This window comes from Belonocnema kinseyi, chromosome 9 (assembly GCF_010883055.1).
Source record: "Belonocnema kinseyi isolate 2016_QV_RU_SX_M_011 chromosome 9, B_treatae_v1, whole genome shotgun sequence".
Lineage (NCBI taxonomy): Eukaryota > Metazoa > Arthropoda > Insecta > Hymenoptera > Cynipidae > Belonocnema > Belonocnema kinseyi.
The window spans coordinates 123,928,485-123,948,516 of record NC_046665.1 but is presented as its reverse complement, the minus strand read 5'-3'; the positions used below and the strand labels follow the sequence as shown (position 1 = coordinate 123,948,516).

General features: G+C 29.0%; 1 protein-coding gene across 1 annotated transcript in view; it reads left to right on the top strand.

The window, feature by feature from the left end:
- Nucleotides 1-20,032, top strand: part of LOC117180728 — an 82,024-nt gene that overhangs the window by 45,983 nt on the left and 16,009 nt on the right. Inside the window, exons 2-4 of the mRNA XM_033373216.1 lie at nt 559-746; nt 16,475-16,679; nt 16,871-16,940. Of these exons, the coding sequence (XP_033229107.1) occupies nt 587-746; nt 16,475-16,679; nt 16,871-16,940 (435 nt within the window). The 5' untranslated portion in view covers nt 559-586. The remainder of the gene's footprint in view (nt 1-558; nt 747-16,474; nt 16,680-16,870; nt 16,941-20,032) is intronic.

Below are 20,032 nucleotides of genomic sequence, written 5' to 3'. Positions count from 1 at the left end.
ACACACACATACGCATACAGAGCAAGTAGGTAACCAAAACCAACCTAGCCAAACGCCATTTAAAAAAAATCTGAACGCATCAAATAAGTGGCCAATAGTAAATAGACTGGAGAAGGCTCAGCCAATAAAAATATATATCTATCTCTTTGTATCAAGTGTAGTAAGACCAAGATAAAAATCTTCTTATTTGAGATCCCGCTACCCGAAAATTTTTTTCCAAAGCGCATGTAAAAAAACGAAAATATATTTTTTAAAATGAAAAAAAATCGGCATTTCGGGTTAGAATCAGCGTATTTTATGAAAAAGCCGCAAATCAGCGCAAGATACGAAAATCAGCACATGTGCTGGCAAATCAGCGCGTTTTGGTAGCCCTATGATTGATGATGCTAGTTTAGAAAAAACAGGTTATGAAATACTGCTGCCGCAATTAATCAGTCTCAGTTGCCTGGGGGCATGTCTGATGACTTTCACTTTCTATAAAATAATTCTAGAAATTTGCGGAATCCAAATAAACATTATAATTTATAATTAAAAAGAATGTCTCGCTTTATGTTGCAGACACATCTGGTTCGCAAAATCTGTCGCAATGGCAGAATATTGCGAGTACCTTTGGGATCCATTACGTGGTCACACGAGTCTTGCTCTTGCCCATAGTCTTTACGATGAACAAGCGAGAATCAACAGAGGCGACAAGAAACTGGCTGTAAAGACTGTTAGGGCTATTCTTCGTGACATGCCAGGCGTTGGTAAATAATATTATTTATATTTATATTTTTTATTTTCAGGCGCAGATCCGGAGGGGGTCCAGGCTGCTTGTCCTCTTTCCCCCTCCCCAAAAAAGTCAGGACTAGAATTTTTCAAATAAGATAATTAAAGTTTATTATATTAATACTGGAAAGCGAATTTTTTCGTTGAATATGGTTATAGAGAGGACATAAATTCTCAGGGTCTACTTATCAAATGGAGGGCCCATTTTATATAAAGTAGTTACATAGAGGTACTCCATATTGGTTCCTGGGGATTTCGCGGGAAACAATGCGATAAGCACATCGTATAGTTTAATTAAAATTAAGCTTAGAATATAAGAAAAATAGTATGCTGCAGTGATCCGGTTTGTAAAAATAGAAGTGAGGATGGATTTAAACTTTACCGTTTTCCACTAGGACAAAGAGAAAGCTTATCTGAAAGTCTGAAGCTTATGTTTAACCCTCAAACGGTACACTGGTGCGAATTCGCACCTGAAAAATTTTTCAGTTTGTGGGAATGTACCGTTTTAGGATTAGATGTAAGTAAATTGCCTATGAGCATTTTTTATGCTATATTAAAGCAAAATGAGATCTCGAAGAAAGTGAGGTTAGAAACCCGCTTTTCAGGTAAATGTAAATAGCTATCATTATAAACTCCTGGAAAAGTATTGTTTCAATGTTAGACCTATAGTCTAGTAGTATTTTATTATTTTTTACTATTTATTTAATAAATCATATGATTATAATTTTAGCGCACACCTATTTGTAAACTGAGTGAAATTTAGTTAACGATCATACTTTTTGCAAGAACTATTTTTTGGCAAATATGTGAGTTAAAAAATCATATAGTCTAATTTAAATATTCCATATATTATGTCACATGTAATTTTAATTATAATTTATGTTTTGAGAACAATGCTTTAGTATAATTAAAAAATAAATAATTCATATTATGTAAATGTATTTATATAATTCGATATCAAGTTAGTGATTTTGAATTTGGCGGGGAACCAGGATGGCAGCTCGCATATTCCCATCTAATAAAGTACCTTAGGAACGTATATGAACGTTACAATGCATTCGCAACACTAGCGCTATCACTCTAAAGTCGTATCCACAAGCGGCAAGAGAGTCGACTGTATTACGTCCCAACTCTGCAATCCAATTTCTTCTGTTAAGGGCATGTGATACTTCGAAAATTGTCGATTTTACCAGTGTTAGATTCCCCGGCTTTTTTCCTAGGATAAGAAATATTTTGTCGTCAAAATATGGGAAATGATAGCGAGCATGCTAACGGACGTCCCCGAACATTTTTTTTGTGTGTGTTTTTTTTCTAAATTAGATTTTGCTAACAGCGTGGGTATATTTCGAGGTTATGTATGTTAAAATTCTCCCGAGCTTTACTTTCAAACTACACAATATTTTTGGCCGAAAACTTTGGACTGACAAATAAACATAGTAACTAATCTCCCGGAACTAAATTTGACTGCAGGCAATCAAAGAGTTGGTTTCATAAATAATTTCCAGGTTATCGGAAAGGCAGAGATGAAAAACTACGTAACCTGAAAATAATGCATATGCATAAAATGTTTATTTAGCACAACCTTTTTTTTTTTGTTATTATCCCTCATAAAAAAGTCCGGGGACGTCCGTTATGATATTTTATAGCATCTCCGAATTCAGTTTTAAAAAATTTTCATTTTTGTGGAAAAAAAGCCGGGGAAACTGTAAGTATCACATGCCCTTAATACTTTACGCAGGTTTGTTGAGGTTTAGGTCCGTTACCTGTCGTTGAATGGTTAAAACCATTAGCCGGGAAATATTGGTCAGGTTTGAAAATAAATGATTTAATCAACACTCAATATTCAATATCAATATTCTCTTATTTGATGTCTAGTATAAACGACAATGATCGTTTTGGGTGGGATTCATCCCTATTTCTAGCTTTTAACCAATCAAAATTCTAACATCACTTACCAAAGATCCTCTTTTTATGGCGTCTGACTGGCGCCATGACTCATTAATGATTCCAAAAATAGCCCAAAATCTCATGTTCCTAACCTCAAAATCTACTTTGGACAGTGAGCTATGCAACATCTTTAATCAAAGTTTTAATGTAGGTAAATTCGGACAAAATACTCACGTATAGATTTCCTAAGGCGCAATGAGCTTATAATTTTCGTATAATTCGTGTACAATAATAATTTCCTAATATTTCTTGATTCTATACATTCATAACAACTACCATTTTAAAGCTATTTGAATCCTCACGCTAGAGCATTTACTAGTTCGGAGAGTATTTGGTAAAAGGGTCTTAGCGCCCTGGAGTTTTAGTTCATAAAATGGCGAATGCGGTTACAAACGTATATAAATGTTACCATGCATTCCCAGCACTGGCGCTATCACCCTTAGGCCGTATCAACATGCGGCAAAAGAGCCTGACTGCTAATGCAGATTCCCAACCATGTGATTCTGTTTACTCATGGATGTATTAGAGATTAGAGATGTGCGCTGACCGTGAGGTGACTGATTGCTGGAAGTCTTACGGTCACCTGACCGGGAAGGGGAAGTTGTGAAAATCATGTTATTATGCAAGATAGATGTATTAACTGCAGCAATTCTTTTTTTTTATTAGAACAAAATTTATGTTCTGAAAAAAATGCAGGGAAAGGAATAAGTATATGAAAAAAACAAAGAAACACGTACTGCTCATTTTAACCTTTCGAGCGAGTCAGTTCGTTCTGTTTACGTTCAAATAATCATCGATGTCGAAATACACAGACGCGCGTGCGCGAAGTAGGCCTGTGTACCGAAATCTATGCGTCACAGGAGTGGGAGCCCTTTTCACGTTCGCGTGTTTGGAAATCACGATTCCCGAACCTCTCGTACGTTTGGAGTCATAGATATCCTTAAGGGAGAGTTGGGGCACGTTACCCCCACCGCTCGTCTAGGTCCAACCGGAATAAGGAAGTCCTCACAAAACACATGCACGTTGGTCCTCATTTTAAAGGCCTCATAAACTCAACTCAATCTTTTGTATCTTTTAAATCGAGCAGAATCGAGAAACGGTGAATCAATGTAATAATCTTTAATATGGTGTCATGTTACGTTTCATATTGCTATAACAGAAGTGTGGCAGGGTATCAATTTAAGTATTTTTCAAAAAGTCCAACACGTCGAAACGTATGGGATAAGAACATAAATAAAAGAAATCGAAGAAAAAGAACAATGCTCGAATGCCCAAAGTGCATTTAATCATGTTTTCTGATCGTGGCACACTATCATTTCTAAACCAAATAATGTAAATTTATTCCATTTTTTTACCGAAATCTTCAACTGTAAAAAGCGATCATGTTTTGACGTCTTACAATCTGGGAGAAAAGATTTTAAGAACCTTTTTGTTTTTTCGTTTGCGGATATGCTACAAATTAAAATCTAAAGAAGAGCTATTGAAAATTATTTGTAAAAAATGTTGCGTACCGTTTACCCCATTAAACTAAAAATTGCTGCTTTTACGAAAACTATTTTTTTACTCTATAACGATACTTCATTGTGTGAGAAATGTATTCTAGGTTTAAAAAATACTTAGTTTTGATATTTACTGAAGACAAGAAAAATATTTATTTTGGAATTTAAATCCAGTAGGCCGTATGTTGAATTTTCAGTACTTTTAAATATTTACGCTATGGTTTCTTATTATGTATTTCATTAAAAATGAATTTGATTTAAAAATCGCTCGCTCCAGTGGACTTCCGTATCACGGTTGGACCTACCAATCAGGGGATTTTAAAAATGCAGTTCTCGGGCGCCCTGTCTGATTCTACTAGCAATAAGTAGGAAACCATTTCTGGAAATTAAAAATTACATCCATTGAGAGGGAGCCTAAAAAGAACTCATAAGACGTTACCTAATTTGAGTACAGCCCCTTATTTGTTTCTTTGATTCCTAGGATATTGGATCATCGGAAAGAATGAAAGTGAATGTATAGGATCCCCTATCATAAGAAAACCCTAATCGTCATCTACATAGCCTTCTGATGAACTCCAGCTTTTCTTGAACAATTAGCTCATGTCCATAGTGCTATTCAAATAGTGTAGAACTTGTTTTGCTGCAGACCAGTGAATGTTATCTTAGCTGTAAGAGTATTGACTTAGATAACTGTTTATGCGTGTCGGGTCTAGCACACACTACCAAGTACATTATAGTACAACTAGGAGTTCTCTGTACGATAATTTCTTTGATATTTTAGCTTCGGAATTGTCACTCATTTTCAGCTTTGTAACAAGATGCAGGTAGCAACTGTTCTGGATTTAGAAATTCTCATTTACTTGCTCCTGGAAATTTCAATCTCAAGACAATAAGTTTACTTCTTCTAAATCTTTGACTTGGAAGCTTTTTTCCCAGATGTTTTGTTACCTCAGTGGTTTACTTTTGATCCCATGAAGTACTCATAACATTCACATAAACTGCAATTGGCAATGTATGTTCCCCTTGCCCCGTGTAGAATAAGTATTGATCAGCGACAGATGGTGGTACCAAATTTGTTTTTAAAACATCTTTTTTAGTTTTGTTTCAAACTTCATTCATTCTCAGCGAACATATTCTTTTAATGCTGTTTTGATTGGTACTGAAATATCTAAAAAGATTTTCTTTTCTAGAACTTAGAAACTTCTAGAACTTAGAAACTTCTAGAATTTAGAAACTTCTAGAAACTTAGAACTTCTAGAACTAGAAAGCTTCCTTTGGCTTGATTTTTAGTCTATGTATTATAAAGGACAACTTTTCTGTTACAATTATTAATTGTTTAATTTCATATTTTAAACACATAATCTAAAGACTAAATACAAATATAAACCCATGGTGAACCGAATATCGGCGCGGCGGTAGATTGAGTGTCTGTCACACTTCACCCGACGTTCCTATTGTTAGATACTTAGAGCCGGTTCAGAGAAATAAATAATTATTAAAATATAATGGAAATGAATTTTGTAATTTTCCATTCACTTTAAGATAACACTCATTATTGATAATATTGACCGATTTTTCTATTCTTTTTTTCATTCGTTGGTCAAACATATCAGGAAATTGATTCAGGTAATTAAAATGTAATTGAGCCATGTTTTGCGTAATTTTAGAGATTGTAACAAGTAATTTTTATCGTCAGGACAATTAATTTGGTCTTTATCGAAAGACGAAAGGAAATGCAAGGAAATTAAAAATATGCCCCGTACACATAAAGGATGTGATGTACATGTTTTCGCAAGAAAATATAGCTTTCTTCTTGAAGGGTATGCAATTCGCAGCCTTTTCTTAATTTCCAGAACTTGCAACTGAAAACTCTGCATTCACAGACATTCATAATTTGTCTATCTTTTTTCTTGAATCTTTATTTGTTTCAAATACAACTGCTTGCTTCATAATGAATGTATTGTTATTCAGGATTAATGAACTATTTTGCTTCAAAATTAATATTTTGTTTGTATGCTTTTATATATTTTCATATTTATAATTGACATTTTTATAAGTAGGAACTAAAATATTATAGCTATTTTATATGACATTTATATTTTTAAAAATTTTGAATATAAAGATAATTCTGCCATTTATGAATATTTAAAAAATAATAATTTTTTGTTTGAAAATATTTTGAAAGGTTTCAAGAGCATAAATTAATTTTCTTAAGAATAAAAAAATGGAAAGATTTCAAAAAATTTCAAAAGAAAATGTAGAAGTTTTTAAAGCAAAAATTTTTTAATTTGCAAGAATCCAAAATTTTAAAACACATATTCCAGTAAGTTTGAAAGATATTCATAAGTTTCAAATAGATTTAAAGAAAAAACTAAAACTTTAAAGGATTGAAAAAAATTGCAAATTTGCTTAAAAATAATTTTAAGCAAATATTTCATATTTAAAAAAATTTATACTTTTGAAGAATTCCAACCAAGAATTTTGAAGACTTATAAGAATTTTGAAATTCTTAAGAGAATAAACAATTTTTTAAAGATTTTTAGGAAAATTTTGTAATGTTCTTTTTTTAAATGAAAAATTAGTTAAAAATTTTTCCAGCTATTTCAAATGATTTCATAAATTATTGAAAAAGTATCCAGAAGACTATGAGGCAAGTTTTTAAAGATTTCTTTTTTGAAATCTGAAAGATTTTTTAATTTTTAAAATTTTGCAGTATTTAAAAAAATTCGGAAAAAATTTGAATCAGCTTAGAAGATATTATTAGAAAGTTTTGTAAAAAATTGAAACCTAATTTATTATTTGAAAAGAGATAAAATTTTTCTCAAACAAAATGTACATTTTGGAAGATTTTCAAATAAAATTTTTAACATTTTGAAAGATTTTGAAAGATTTCAAGATGATAATAAAAATTTTCTACAAAAAAATGTTCCTGGCAAAATTTAAAATGATATTTATTAAAAAAATAATAATTTTATGATTTTGAAGCAACATTTTAAAGCTTTTTGGAAATTTTGAAAGGTTTCTAGAAACTAACAAAAATTTCTTAAGATTCGTGTGAATATTTTTAATTTTTTTTTTATTAAATTAATATTGAAAGAAAATTTAAAAGGTTTTATAAATATTTCAAAAGATATTTATAGTGAGTTGAAGACAGATATAATTGATATAATTCAAGAGAGTTGACGAGCCTGATTTTTGAAATAGTCTTTTAACTTTTTTATAAATAAACAAATATGACGAGAAAAATGGCATTTTTTCTAGTTGACGTTCCCGATGCTCGCCAATAACCTAAAAATGATTAAAATCGCCTAAGTTTAATAGAATAATATGATTTAAACATATTCCAATATTATTTAATAAACAAACATAAAATTTTATAAATAAATTTTTTGTTCAAAGAATGCTCTTTACAATTTTCTATAATCTTACGTTTTTTAAGTTATATTGCAAGGAATTTGAATTAAAATAATATAATGATGAAAGAACAAAATTTACGAAATTTAAATTAGACCAAAATCCAAATTAAAAATCCCATTTAACGCCCAATAATCAAATTCATGCAAAATCCTGTTAAACAAAACAAGAATCCAACGACCAAATTTGGACCACAAGGAATAAACGAAAACCAAAAAAATTCTATTGTAATCTGAAAAAAAAATAAAACTTTCGGAAAAAAAGTTTTTTTTTTTTTTTTTTTCTGTTTACAATAGAGTTGTTTTGGTTTTCGTTTATTCCTTGTGGTCCAAATTTGGTCGTTGGATTCTTGTTTTGTTTAACAGGATTTTTCATGATGAAGAAATTTCTTCTTGAGATTATTATTTTTAATATTATAAACAAAATTTAATAAACAAATAAATTAATTAGCCATTTATCAGAAAAATTCTGTTTTCTCGATATCATTTTTTGAATTAGGAACATTATAATAATTTTAGAAAAATTCTTGATTTTTGGATTAATCTTATGGGTTTTTTAAACAAAATTAATAAACAAAGCCATTATTCGGGTTTTTGTCGGCAGAAAAATTCGTTTTGACCCATGCCAGTTCTTTCAGTTGTGATCTTTATAGTAAATTCAGTCGAAAGAAAAATTCTTTTTTCGCTGAAAACTTTTTTAATTGTGCACTTCTTGATAATTTCAAAAAAAACATAATTTATTGGTAAATTTTATGAATTTTTAAAAGAATTTCATTGAAAAAATGCATTGTTGTATCTCCATAGCGACCTGGGAAAAAAATATAAAAATAGGTTAAAGGTATCAAATTGCTCGTCATTGAAAACAAAAATGAGCATCGTTTTTCATTTTTTGGAAATTTTAAAAGTTTCCACCTATTTAGGGGTTGAGAACACCCCCAAAAAAATTAACAAATAGAAAATACTACTAATTATAAAATACTTTTTTCTTGATTGATAAGAAGTTGATGTGAAAAATAATTTTATTATTGAATATAATAATTAAAAATAAAAAATGATTTTATAATTACCTACCTATTTTGGCGTCACTCTTTAATAAACATATGTACATATTAATTTTGCATTAGTCGACGAAAAAGTTTTTTTTCTTCAATTTCAGTCCTTTTCGTTTAAGTTTTTTTTATTAATTTCATTGTTTTAATAAGGCTGCGACTTCAGGATAATGCATTTGTTTATTAAATTTGTTCTTAAACAAATATAAAATTTATCAACTAATGATGAATTTTGCTGAAATTATTATGAATTTCCGCATAAAAATACTAGTATCGGAAAAAAATCATTTTTTCGTCGACAGATGCCCCAATAATGCATTTGTTAATTAAAATTGTCAAAAAAATTATGAAATTGATCAATTAATTATGCATTTTTCTGAAATTATTATGAAGTTCTTAATAAAAAAAGTTATCATCGCAAAAGACGAATTTTTCATTCGAGAAATGCCTTATTTATTAAATTTGTTTAAAAAAGTTATGAAATTTATAAAATATTTATGAATGTTACTAAAATTGTCAGAAATTTCCCAACTGAAAAGACTGGCATTGAAAATAAACGAATTTTTTTGCTCACAGATGCTTCAATAATGCATTTGTTTATTAAATTTGTTAAAAAAAATCATAAGATAAATGGAAAAATTATGAAATGTTCTAAAATTAACATAAAATTCCTAACTAAAAACAATGAAAAAGAAAAAACAACCTTTTTTTCGAAAAATGCCTGATTAATACATTTTTTAAATCAAATTTGTTTGAACTATTAACAATAATAATCTCAAGAAGAAATTTGTTTATCATTATATTGTTTTTATCGAAACTTGTTGCAATATAACTTTAAAAAACATAAAATGATAGAAAATTTTAAAACACATTCTTTCAACAAATGATTTGTTTATAAATTTTTGTTTTGTTCATTTCATATTATTGGAATATCTTTAACTAATGTTACTATATAAAACTTAAGCGATTTCAACCATTTTTATGTTATTTACGAGCATCAGGGACGTCAAATAGAGAAAATGGCCATTTTTTCTTCCTATTTGATTAATTATAAAAAAAATGAAAGCCTCATTTAAAAATCAGGCGCGATAACTCACTTAGAAATCTTATAATCTTTTGTTTTCAGATTTTTTTGTTCAAAGAGGTTAATATTTGGGGATTACACGTTATTTTAATCCAAAAAAGTCATTTTTTCCTACTGTGCGGCGCGGCGTCAATTCTCAGAAACACTAAATCCAGAATCACTAAATCCAAATTGGACTGTAGTTATATTTTGAACTGGAAAAGATAAACTTTTAACTAAAAATTGAATATTTTAATTTTTAGTTAGCGCGTGACTATTGCTTCTCGCGCTTCGCGCTCGATAATGTATTTACCTCGCGCGACGCGCTCGATCTTTGTGCACAGACATTTTAAAGCTAAGGATGAAAGCACCGGAAACAGTAATTTGGTGATTGTGAATTCTCTTCTGTTAAAGCTCCTTCAGCTTTAACGAGCATTTTCTCATCACGTATTTCGTGCTTCTTACTCGAATTTATCCTTCAAATTCTATATCATTCTCATAAATCTATATTATTATAATTCGTAAAAAATTAAACTTTTACCAGTAAATATAATTGGATTTTCTAATTGGGTTTAAATTCTAAATGTTATCTTAGTTCGAAACGTTATTTTCATGCCCCTCTCCCCCCATAAAATCTTGGGTTTTCCCCCTCCTCTAAAACTCTTTTTAAGTATAAAAATTTATTTTGATTGATGATCTCTTTTTTTGCTGTTCTTTTTCTTTAGTGTAATAATGGTTTTACTCTTATCAAAAGTAAACATAATTTTTTTTAATACATGTTTACACTTTAAACAACTGTAAAAATAAGAAATGAGTCCCAGAGGTGAATTTAATTTCCTGATTGAGCGCTCTCGCGTAAAGTGCCGAACCGTTAAAAACACATTTCTAATTATAGAGGCAGACATTAACTACTATTTCAGTCTGTGAAGAATTAAACCATTTTTCACTAGAATATTTACATAAATAAAACAACAAAGAACAGTAGAAAAATCTTTAAACTTATTCAAAATTGATAACGAGATTCATTCGAATTTTTTAAATAAACAAATTTTTCGTGTTGCCGGCAAGTTTTTAAAACTTTCCAACTTTTTAAAATTTATTAAACAAATCCAAGAATGGTATGAAATTATTTTTGTGTCGTTTTTTAGGTATTAAGTAAAAAAGCTGAATTGAAAATAATGAAAAAAACTCCTGCATGAATATAGAGATTCTTTTTTTAATGAAGAGAAAATTACTTTTTTTATTCGGCCAGGTTTACATTGATTTTTAAAAAGTTCAAATTTTTACCTGAAATAATTCTTTCCTTTTTTATAAAATTTTCATCATTTTATGTGTTTGAGAATTCATCACATTACTTGAATGTTCACATATTACGTTGAAAACTTGTTTTAAATTTTGCTAAAAAAATTAATTTTGTAAGTGGAAACGAAACTGTTCTATTTTTAGTTAAAAATTAACATTTTTGAGTTGAAAATTTAACTATTTGGTTGATAATTTATCTATTTATTTTATAAATAAAACGATTTTGTTAAAAAGTATCCTTTTTGGTAAAAAGTTGATTTTGTTTTTGAAATTTTTTTTTAGTTTAGGATTTAACTCTGTCGTTGAAAATTTCACTTTCTTAGTTGAGTTCAAATATTTTTAATTCAAAATTTATTTTTAAACAACAAATTGAACTATTCTAGTAGAAGATTCAGCATTTTAGTTGACAATAATTCTTCTCTTTAGTTAAAAATGTAAATAATTTGTTGAAAATTATTTTTTTTTGTAATTATTATTTTTTTACTTAAAATTAAACTATGTAATTTTTTCTTAAATGTATATTTCTTAGCTGATAATGGAACTATTTGGTTAAAAATTCATGTATGTTGTTGAATATTGCTTTTTTTGGGTGAAAACTTATTTTTCAATATTGAAAATTCGTATTTTTAGTTGAAAATGTAACTATTTGTTTCGAAATTAATATACTTTGTTTTCAATTTAAACAATTTTGTTAAAAAAATATCCTTTTGGGTTAAAAATTGAACTATTCCATTGAGATTTAATCTATTTTGTAAATGAAACGATTTTGTTAAAAAGTATTCTTTTTGGTAAAAAAGTTAATTTTGTTATGGGAAAGTTTTTTTTAGTTCATGATTTAACTATTTCATTGACAATTTATCTTTCTTAGTTAACTTAGAATCTTTTGTATTCAAAATTTATTTTTTAACTAAACACTTAACTATTTAAGTTGAGGATTCATCATTTTAGTTGAAAATTCTTCTCTTTAGTCAAAAATGTAAATACATTGTTGAAATTTTTTTTAATTAGTCTCTTTTTACTGAAAATTGAATTATTTAATTTTTTGTTAAAGTGTATATTTCTTAGCTGATAATGGAACTATTTGGTTAAAAATTCATGTATGTTGTTGAACATTAATTTTTTTCAGAGAAAAATTATTTTTAAATATTGAAAATTTATGTTTTTACTTGAAAATTAAACAATTTTTTTCAATAATATCCTTTTTGGTTAAAAATTCAACTAATTTTGTGAAAACTCGTCTTTTTAGTTGTGGATTTAACTATGCTGTGGATAATTTATCTTCTTTGTTTGAGATCAAAAAGTTTTGATTAAAAATTTAAATCTTTTTAGCTTTAAATATTATCTATTACATATTGAGTTGAGAATTAAACTTTTGGTTTAAAATTAATCTACTAAGAATTTAACTATTCCAGTTGAAGATTCATCATTTTGGTTTAAAATTAATTTTTTACTAAAAATTTAACTATTTTGTTTAAAGTTCTCTCTTTTTTATATTAGTTTACTTTTTTTGAAAATTGAACTGCTTAATTTTTAGTGAAACCAAATATTTTTTAGTTGAAAACTTAAATATCTGGTTTAAAATTTATTTATATTGTCAAAAATTCGTCTTTTTTATTGACATCCAGCATTTTTGATTTTAAATAAAAATATGTTTTGGTTGAAATATCAACTATTACATTCCTCGTTGAAAATTCACCTCTCTTCTGGAAAAATCAACTATTTTCATAAACAGTCGTTGTTTTTTTGATTCAAAAGTTATTTTTGAACTGAAAATTTAACTGTTCTAGTTAATTATTTCGAGGTTCGTCATTTTAGTTGAAAAATTTTAAGAGTTATTTTTTCCACTCGTGGCTTATGAAAATGACCCTTTAAATTTGAAATTTATCAAGTAGAATTTTCTTTAATTCGTTTTTTCTTTTTCGACGGAATGACAATTTTTTATCTACAAGTAAAAACCAAAATGATTATAATCTTCAGCTGTGAAAAATTCTTCTATAGAACCGTTGGGATTCGAACGCAGGTCAAGAGATTGCCAGACTGGTGCGTTAACCCACTAAGCTACGGATGGTTAGAGTTTGAGCACCAGACGGGTAATCTGTAATTCTGCACTCTTAAAAATTTCTGTTGGAAACTTCCACTACATGTATTGGAAGTTTATTTCCAAAACGTAAGTTAACGCTACACAGGGATCGGAACCTTTTTGCTTGGACCCGAATTTAAAGGGTTCCTTAAGGGTCCCGTTTCAGCTTGGACCCTTTAATTGCTTAAAAGTCCGGGCCCGGACCCGGACCTTTTAAATCTTTAAGGGTTCAGGTCTGAACCCGAGCCCGTTAATTTATTAAGGGTACGGGTCCGGATCCGTAACCTTTAAGTTCTTAAGGGTCCAGGTCCGGCACCGAATCTTTTAAATTCTAAACGGTCCCTTTAATTTCATAACAGTACGGGTCCGAACCCGGACCGTTTAGAATTTACAGGGTTCGGGTCCGGAACTGTACCCTTTAAGTTCTTAAGGGTCTGCGTCCGAACCCGAACCTTTTAAATTTTATAAAGTCCGGGCCCGGACCCGTACACTTTAAGATCTCAAGGGTACAGGTCCGGACACGAACTTTTTAATTTTTATAAGGTCCGGGTCCCAACCCGTGCCCTTTCATTTCTTAAGGGTACAGGTCCGAACCCGGACCTTATAAATTCTTAAGGGTAAGGGTCCGGACCTGTACCCTTTACATTTTTAATGGTTCGGGCCCGGACCTGAACCTTTTAAATTCTTAAGGGTAAGTGTCCGAATCCGTACCCTTTAATTTCTCAAGGGGGCGGGTCCGGACCCGAACCTTTTAAATTCGTAAAGGTCCGGGTCCGGACCCGTATCCTTCAATTTCTTAAGGATCCGGTTGCGCACCCGAACTTTTAAAATTCTGAAGGTTCCGGGTACGGACCCGTACCCTTTAAGTTTTTAGGGGTCTGGGTCCGGACCCGAACCTTTTCAATTAATAAGGGTACGGGTTTGGACCCGCACTTTTTAAGTTCTTACGAATTCGGGTCCGTACCGGGCCCTTGCTGGACCATTTAGGTCCCTGGACCCTTTAAAAATTAAGGGTTCCGATCTCTGACGCTACATCACATAATGTCATAGTTAACAAATGCTGGAATTTGTCCGGTACCTCACATGTAATGGAATTTTAGAATAAAAGTTTAGTAACCAGTAAAATTTCTGTATCATAATTGTTGCAGGACATCTCGACACCTGTTACAATGAGAAATTAAAATAAAAATGTAAATCATTTCTCAGAACACATGTTCTCGGCAAGAACAAAAAATTCTGACGGAGCCAATTTTGCAAGATATTCACGAGATTCAATGAATTCATGGAATTCACGAAATTCATGAAAATTACAGAATTCACTGAATTTTTTCAATTTTCGGAACTCACAGGATTCGAAGAATTCACGGTCTGCGCGGAACACAAGGAATTCACAAGATTCAATGGATAAATAGAATTCCCGGAATTTAAAGATTTTCCGGAATTCAGCGAACTTAAGAATTCGCAGAATTTAGTAAAGGCACAGAATTCACGCAATTTATGCGAATTCCATGAATCTCACGAATTCCTTCAATTCCATGAATTCCATTAATTCCGTGAATTTCATGAATGCTATTAGAAATTCCTTTAATTCCATGAATTCGGTGATTTTCATTAATTCCTTAAATTGCGTGAATTTCAAAAATTCCTTGAATTCTATGAGTTCCTTAAATTCTATGAATTCCTTAAATTCCATTAATTCCTTGAATTTCTTGAATTCTGTCATTTCCTTAAATTCCATGAATTCCTTAAATTCCTTGAATTTTGTGAATTTCTTGAATACTGTGAATTCCTCGAATTCTGTGAATTCCTTTGATTCTATAAATTCCTTGTATTTTATGAATTCCTTGAATTCTGTGAATTTCTTGAATTATGTAAATTCCTTGAATTATGTGAATTCCATAAATTCAGTGAATTCCTAAAATTTAGTGAACTCCATGAATTCGATAAATCCCATGAATTAAAGAAATTCCTCGTATTCCGTGAGTTCCTTCAATTTCATTAATTCAATTAATTTCGCGACTTTCAATAATTCCTTAAATTCCATTAATTGCTTGAATTCCATTAATTCCATGAATGTCATAAATGCCATAACAAATTCCTTTAATTCCATGAATTTGGTGATTTTCGTGAATTCCTCGAATTTCATAAATTCCTTGAATTCTATGAATTCTATAAATTCCGTGCATTTTAAAAATTTCGTGTGTTCCTTGAAATCCTTAAATTCCGTGAATTCTATCAATTTCGGAAGTTCCTTAAATTCTATAAATTGTGAGAATGTCATGAATTTCGTAAATTTCGTCAACTGAAATTTACAGAATTCACGCAATTTAGGGAAATCGAGCATTCATGGAAGTCAGAAAATTAACGGAATCTACGGAATTCATGGACTTTCACGAATTTCTTGAATTCCATTAAATCTGTGAATTCCGTGAATTCCTTGAATTATATGAATTCCTTTAATTCTACGAATTCCTTGAATCTATGAATTCCTTGAATTCTATTAATTCATTGAATTCTAGGAATCCCTTGAATTCTGTGAATCCCTTGAATTCAGTGCATTCCTTGAATTCAGTGCATTCCTTGAATATTGTGAATTCTGTGAATTCCTTAAATTCTATGTATTCTACGAATCCCATTACTTACGGAAATGCCGTGAATTCAATTTATATCGCGAATTCTTAAAAAAATTGCATTAATTCATTTAATACCATTCATTCCGTGAATTCCTTCAATTTCATGAATTCAATCTATTTCGCGAATTCCTAAAATTCCATTGATTCCTTTAATTTCATTTATTCCGTGAATTCCTTGAATTTCACGAATTCAATCAATTTCGCGAATTTTGCAAATTCCTAAAATTCTATTAATTCCTTTAATTCCATTAATTTTGGGAATTTCACTAATTCCTGTAATTGTTTAAATTCCGTGAATTTCATAAATGCAATCGCGAATTCCTTTAATTCCATTAATTCGATGATTTTCATGAATTCCTTGAATTCTATTTACCTAACGCTTTGTATTGTATAAGTCTTGTAGAACTGTTGTAGATTTCCAAATATTTTTAACAGTGTGGGTTCGAATCTCGACGGAGCTAGAGATGATCATCCCAAATCATCCCAAATTTTTTTTTAGTAATATTTGCATGCTTTTTAACTGGTTCTAAAATATTCCAGAAGTCATGAAACTTTCTTTTCGTTAATGAATAATTATATTGGAAGATCTGAGTCAATTCATGGTTCATTTATAGTCTATAATGGTTGTACGTACATCCGGAAATAATAATGCTTCCTGCTTGTGAATGTTTGAACTGCACAATTGAATCACAATGATTACTTTCCTATTGTTATTCGCAGATTTGACGCAATGCACGGATGAATACATTACGCGCTTCCTGTTGGCCCGGAAGTACAGAACTGAACAAGCAGCTGCTCTGATAGTAGCTTATCAGTCACAAATTGCCCACCGACAAGATATTTTTGGAAATCTCACTGCTCGAGATCCGGCACTTCAACGTGCTCTCAGAGCTGGTATTCCTGGTGTTCTTCCTGCTCGTGATAAGTAAGAAAATAATAATTTTTTATTCAACAATATTAATTATTATAATTAATTATTAGCCCCAATATTGGAATCAGTGAAATTTCACTAAAATTAATCCGGATAATTTTCGGGTTCAAAAGCATTTTTCGGGGTCATTAAAATTAAAAAATTCGTACTCTTGAAATTTCAAATATAGTCGAATCGCGATTTAGTGGTTCTGGATTTAGTGTTTCCGAGAATCGACGTCGCGCCGCGGGATTGGTGAGAGGCGCTGCGGAGAATGTGCGATGTTCACTCAGGCGTGACAAAACAAAGCACAGTTGCCACTGGACCAAGAAACCGGGAATTTATTTCTTGACCGGGAATTTTACAAATTTTTAGAAGAAAAATTCGATTTCAAAGGTTTATTAAAATAATTAATTGAATTCATATCTGTTTCAATTGTGATATCATTCAGTTTAAAACGCGTAATTTAACAATCTTTTACTGTAAAAATTCTTTATTTTCAATTTTTCAAGTGTTTATTTTTAATTTAAAGAATTTTGAAGTATATTCTTGAAGACTTAAACAATAAAAAATTAAAAGCGTTAGAAGTTGAACATTTTTGATAAAAAGATTTTTATTTTATCAGCTGTAAATATAAATAAATAATTTTTTTAATGGAACTGTACTTAAAGTATTAGAAACTGAACCAGATTGTAACTGTTTTAATACAAAAGTCTCAGTCATAAAAAAAATCAAAAGTGCAATTAAAACTTTATGCACTATTTTTAACTTAAAAGAAAGAAATAATAATTTATTCGTAATTAAATGCTTTTATTAAATTAAAAATATTGTTTCAGTCTAAATTATTCATTTTTTAACCTATTTAATGTGAATTTTTTTTATAAAAAAAAGAATAATTATTTCATATTTAATAATATTCGACTGCTGATTTGAAACGAGTGAATCAAAGCCACATATTGAAAAATAAACAATTTCAAACTTCATTGTTCGACATAGAAAAGTTTGAGTTGTTAAAATTTCGAAAAACTTTTAAACATTTAACATTACAATTTCTATTGTTCTATTTAAAAAATGTTTGATTTGTAAGCGAACTTGTTAAATTTCTATGAAAAAAAATGTTAAAAAAAAATGTTAAAAAAATTGTTAAAATAATTTTAGAAAATGAAAAATCGTTTTCAATTTTCCTAGGAATATTAAGAAAATGTTTTTATCCCTTTAGAGCCTTTCAAAATTCTTAAGAAGCTTCTAAATCTGTTGTTTGAAATTTGCAACAATCTGCATTTTGTTTTAAATTTAGTTGTGGGTATTTGTATCGAAATTTCCGTACGAATAGCAGAATTATTTCAAAAATAATTAAAAATTTAAAAATATTTAAAACAACTTCCGGATTCCGCAACATTTTGCAATAAAATTTTAAAGCTTTTCTAGAATGCTTAAACTATGTAAAACGAATATAATTTACCTTATAATTTAAGAACTTTTAAGTTGAAACATTTTTTTTAATATTTAATGTTTCTAGCCTAAAATAACGTAATAATATAATTTGAAAAAATTCAATTTCATTGCTTGATTCTTTAATTTAAGGTATTGAAAAGTATTTGAATACTTTAATTTGTTGTTTATTTTTTATCACTTTAAGTGGAAAAATGTTTAGAATAGAGTTCGATTTTTAAAATTGTATTGGCCCGGAAAAAACCGACAGATTTGGCTGTAATTTTATTTAAAATTATCAAAAGTAAAATGAATATTTAAACTTTCAAAAGTGGAAATCTTTTGAATTTGATACTATAAAAATTAAAAGCAAAAAAATCGTTAATTTAGAATAATTTAATTTTAACACTCAATAAATCCATTTCCGTAGAAAAATAAAAAAAAGTTTCCCCTTTAATACAAAATGTTAAAAATACCTCTTCCTATTTAGAAAAAATTATGAGCAAAATTTCCTCTCTTTCAACACGTACAAGTCTTAGAAAAAAATAGTCGCTCTTCCAATTCAGAAAAAAATGAAAATAGAAGTTTTTAAAAAGATAATTTTACTAATTAAATATAAGTTTGAGTTTAGAAAACAAAGTTTTAATCAAAGTCTTTTTTATAAAAACTTTATAAAAATTATAAAAATGTTTAAATGTCCCTCTTCCAATTTAGAAAAAATTAAAAACTAAAATTGATATAAAAAAATTACAAGAAAATTGTAAAAATGCTGTGTTTTTACTGTTATATTTGACTGAACAAATAATAAATAAAAGATACTGAAGTTTTATTAAATCCCAGTGTCTTTTCACTGCTTGAAAGCTTCAAAAATGAGTTGCTGAATCTTATGTTAGTGAAATTTAATCAAACTCACTGATTATTATCCTTAATTAGAATCAATGAAATATCCCTATAAATCAGTCGTTTTTTACTGATCTATCAGTAAAAAAAAATCAGAGAATTCGCATTGACTAATGACTGGAGAAATTAATTACTGATTGTCAATTTTTCAATCAATGTGATTTCACTGATAATCAGTGTATTTTTAGACATTTTGCAACAGCTTGAATTTACTAGAAATCAGTAAAGTCGCTTAAATTTCAATAATTTTTCACTGATTTTTTTTTTTACTGAAAAATTAATTATTTGGTGTTTAAACGATAAAAAGATACTGAATAATTGAATCAGTTGAATTTCACTAACTTTTTATCCTGAATTTGAAATCGTGAAAAACATTGATAACTCACTGAAATTCCAGTAGCTTTTACTAAATTATTTGACTAAAAAACATTAACTATGTAAATAAAGTTAAAAAGCTACTTAAATTTACTAATTTCGAATATTTTTTCACTGATTAAAATCTTTAAAATAGAGCTCCTTATAATCTCTTTTCATTGATTGAAATTTAAAAAAAAAGAGTTACTGATTCGTATGTTATTGACATTTTAAAGAATCATATGAGTAAGCCAAAAGTTATTATTCTCCCAATATTTGAATCATAACAATTTCACTGAATTATTATCCTGAATTTTAATCAGTAAAAAATCTTTGAAATTTAAGTCATTGTTTACTGATTCATCAGTAAAAATTGTAAGAGAAATTTTCAGTAATATCGATTGAAATTTAGTAATTTTATACTGCAAAATCAGCGAATTTCCACTAGTTAACGCCTTGAAATGCAGTTACTGAAATTTCAGTAGTTTTCTAATGATTCTTTTGCCAAAAAACATGTTAATGCGTAATTAAAAGATACTGAAGTTTTCTTACTTAAAATCTCTTTTTATTGATTTAAATTAAAAAAAAAGAGTTACTGATTCATATGTTATTGACATTTTAAAGAATCATATGAGTAAGCCAAAAGTTATTATTCTCCCAATATTTGAATCATAACAATGTCA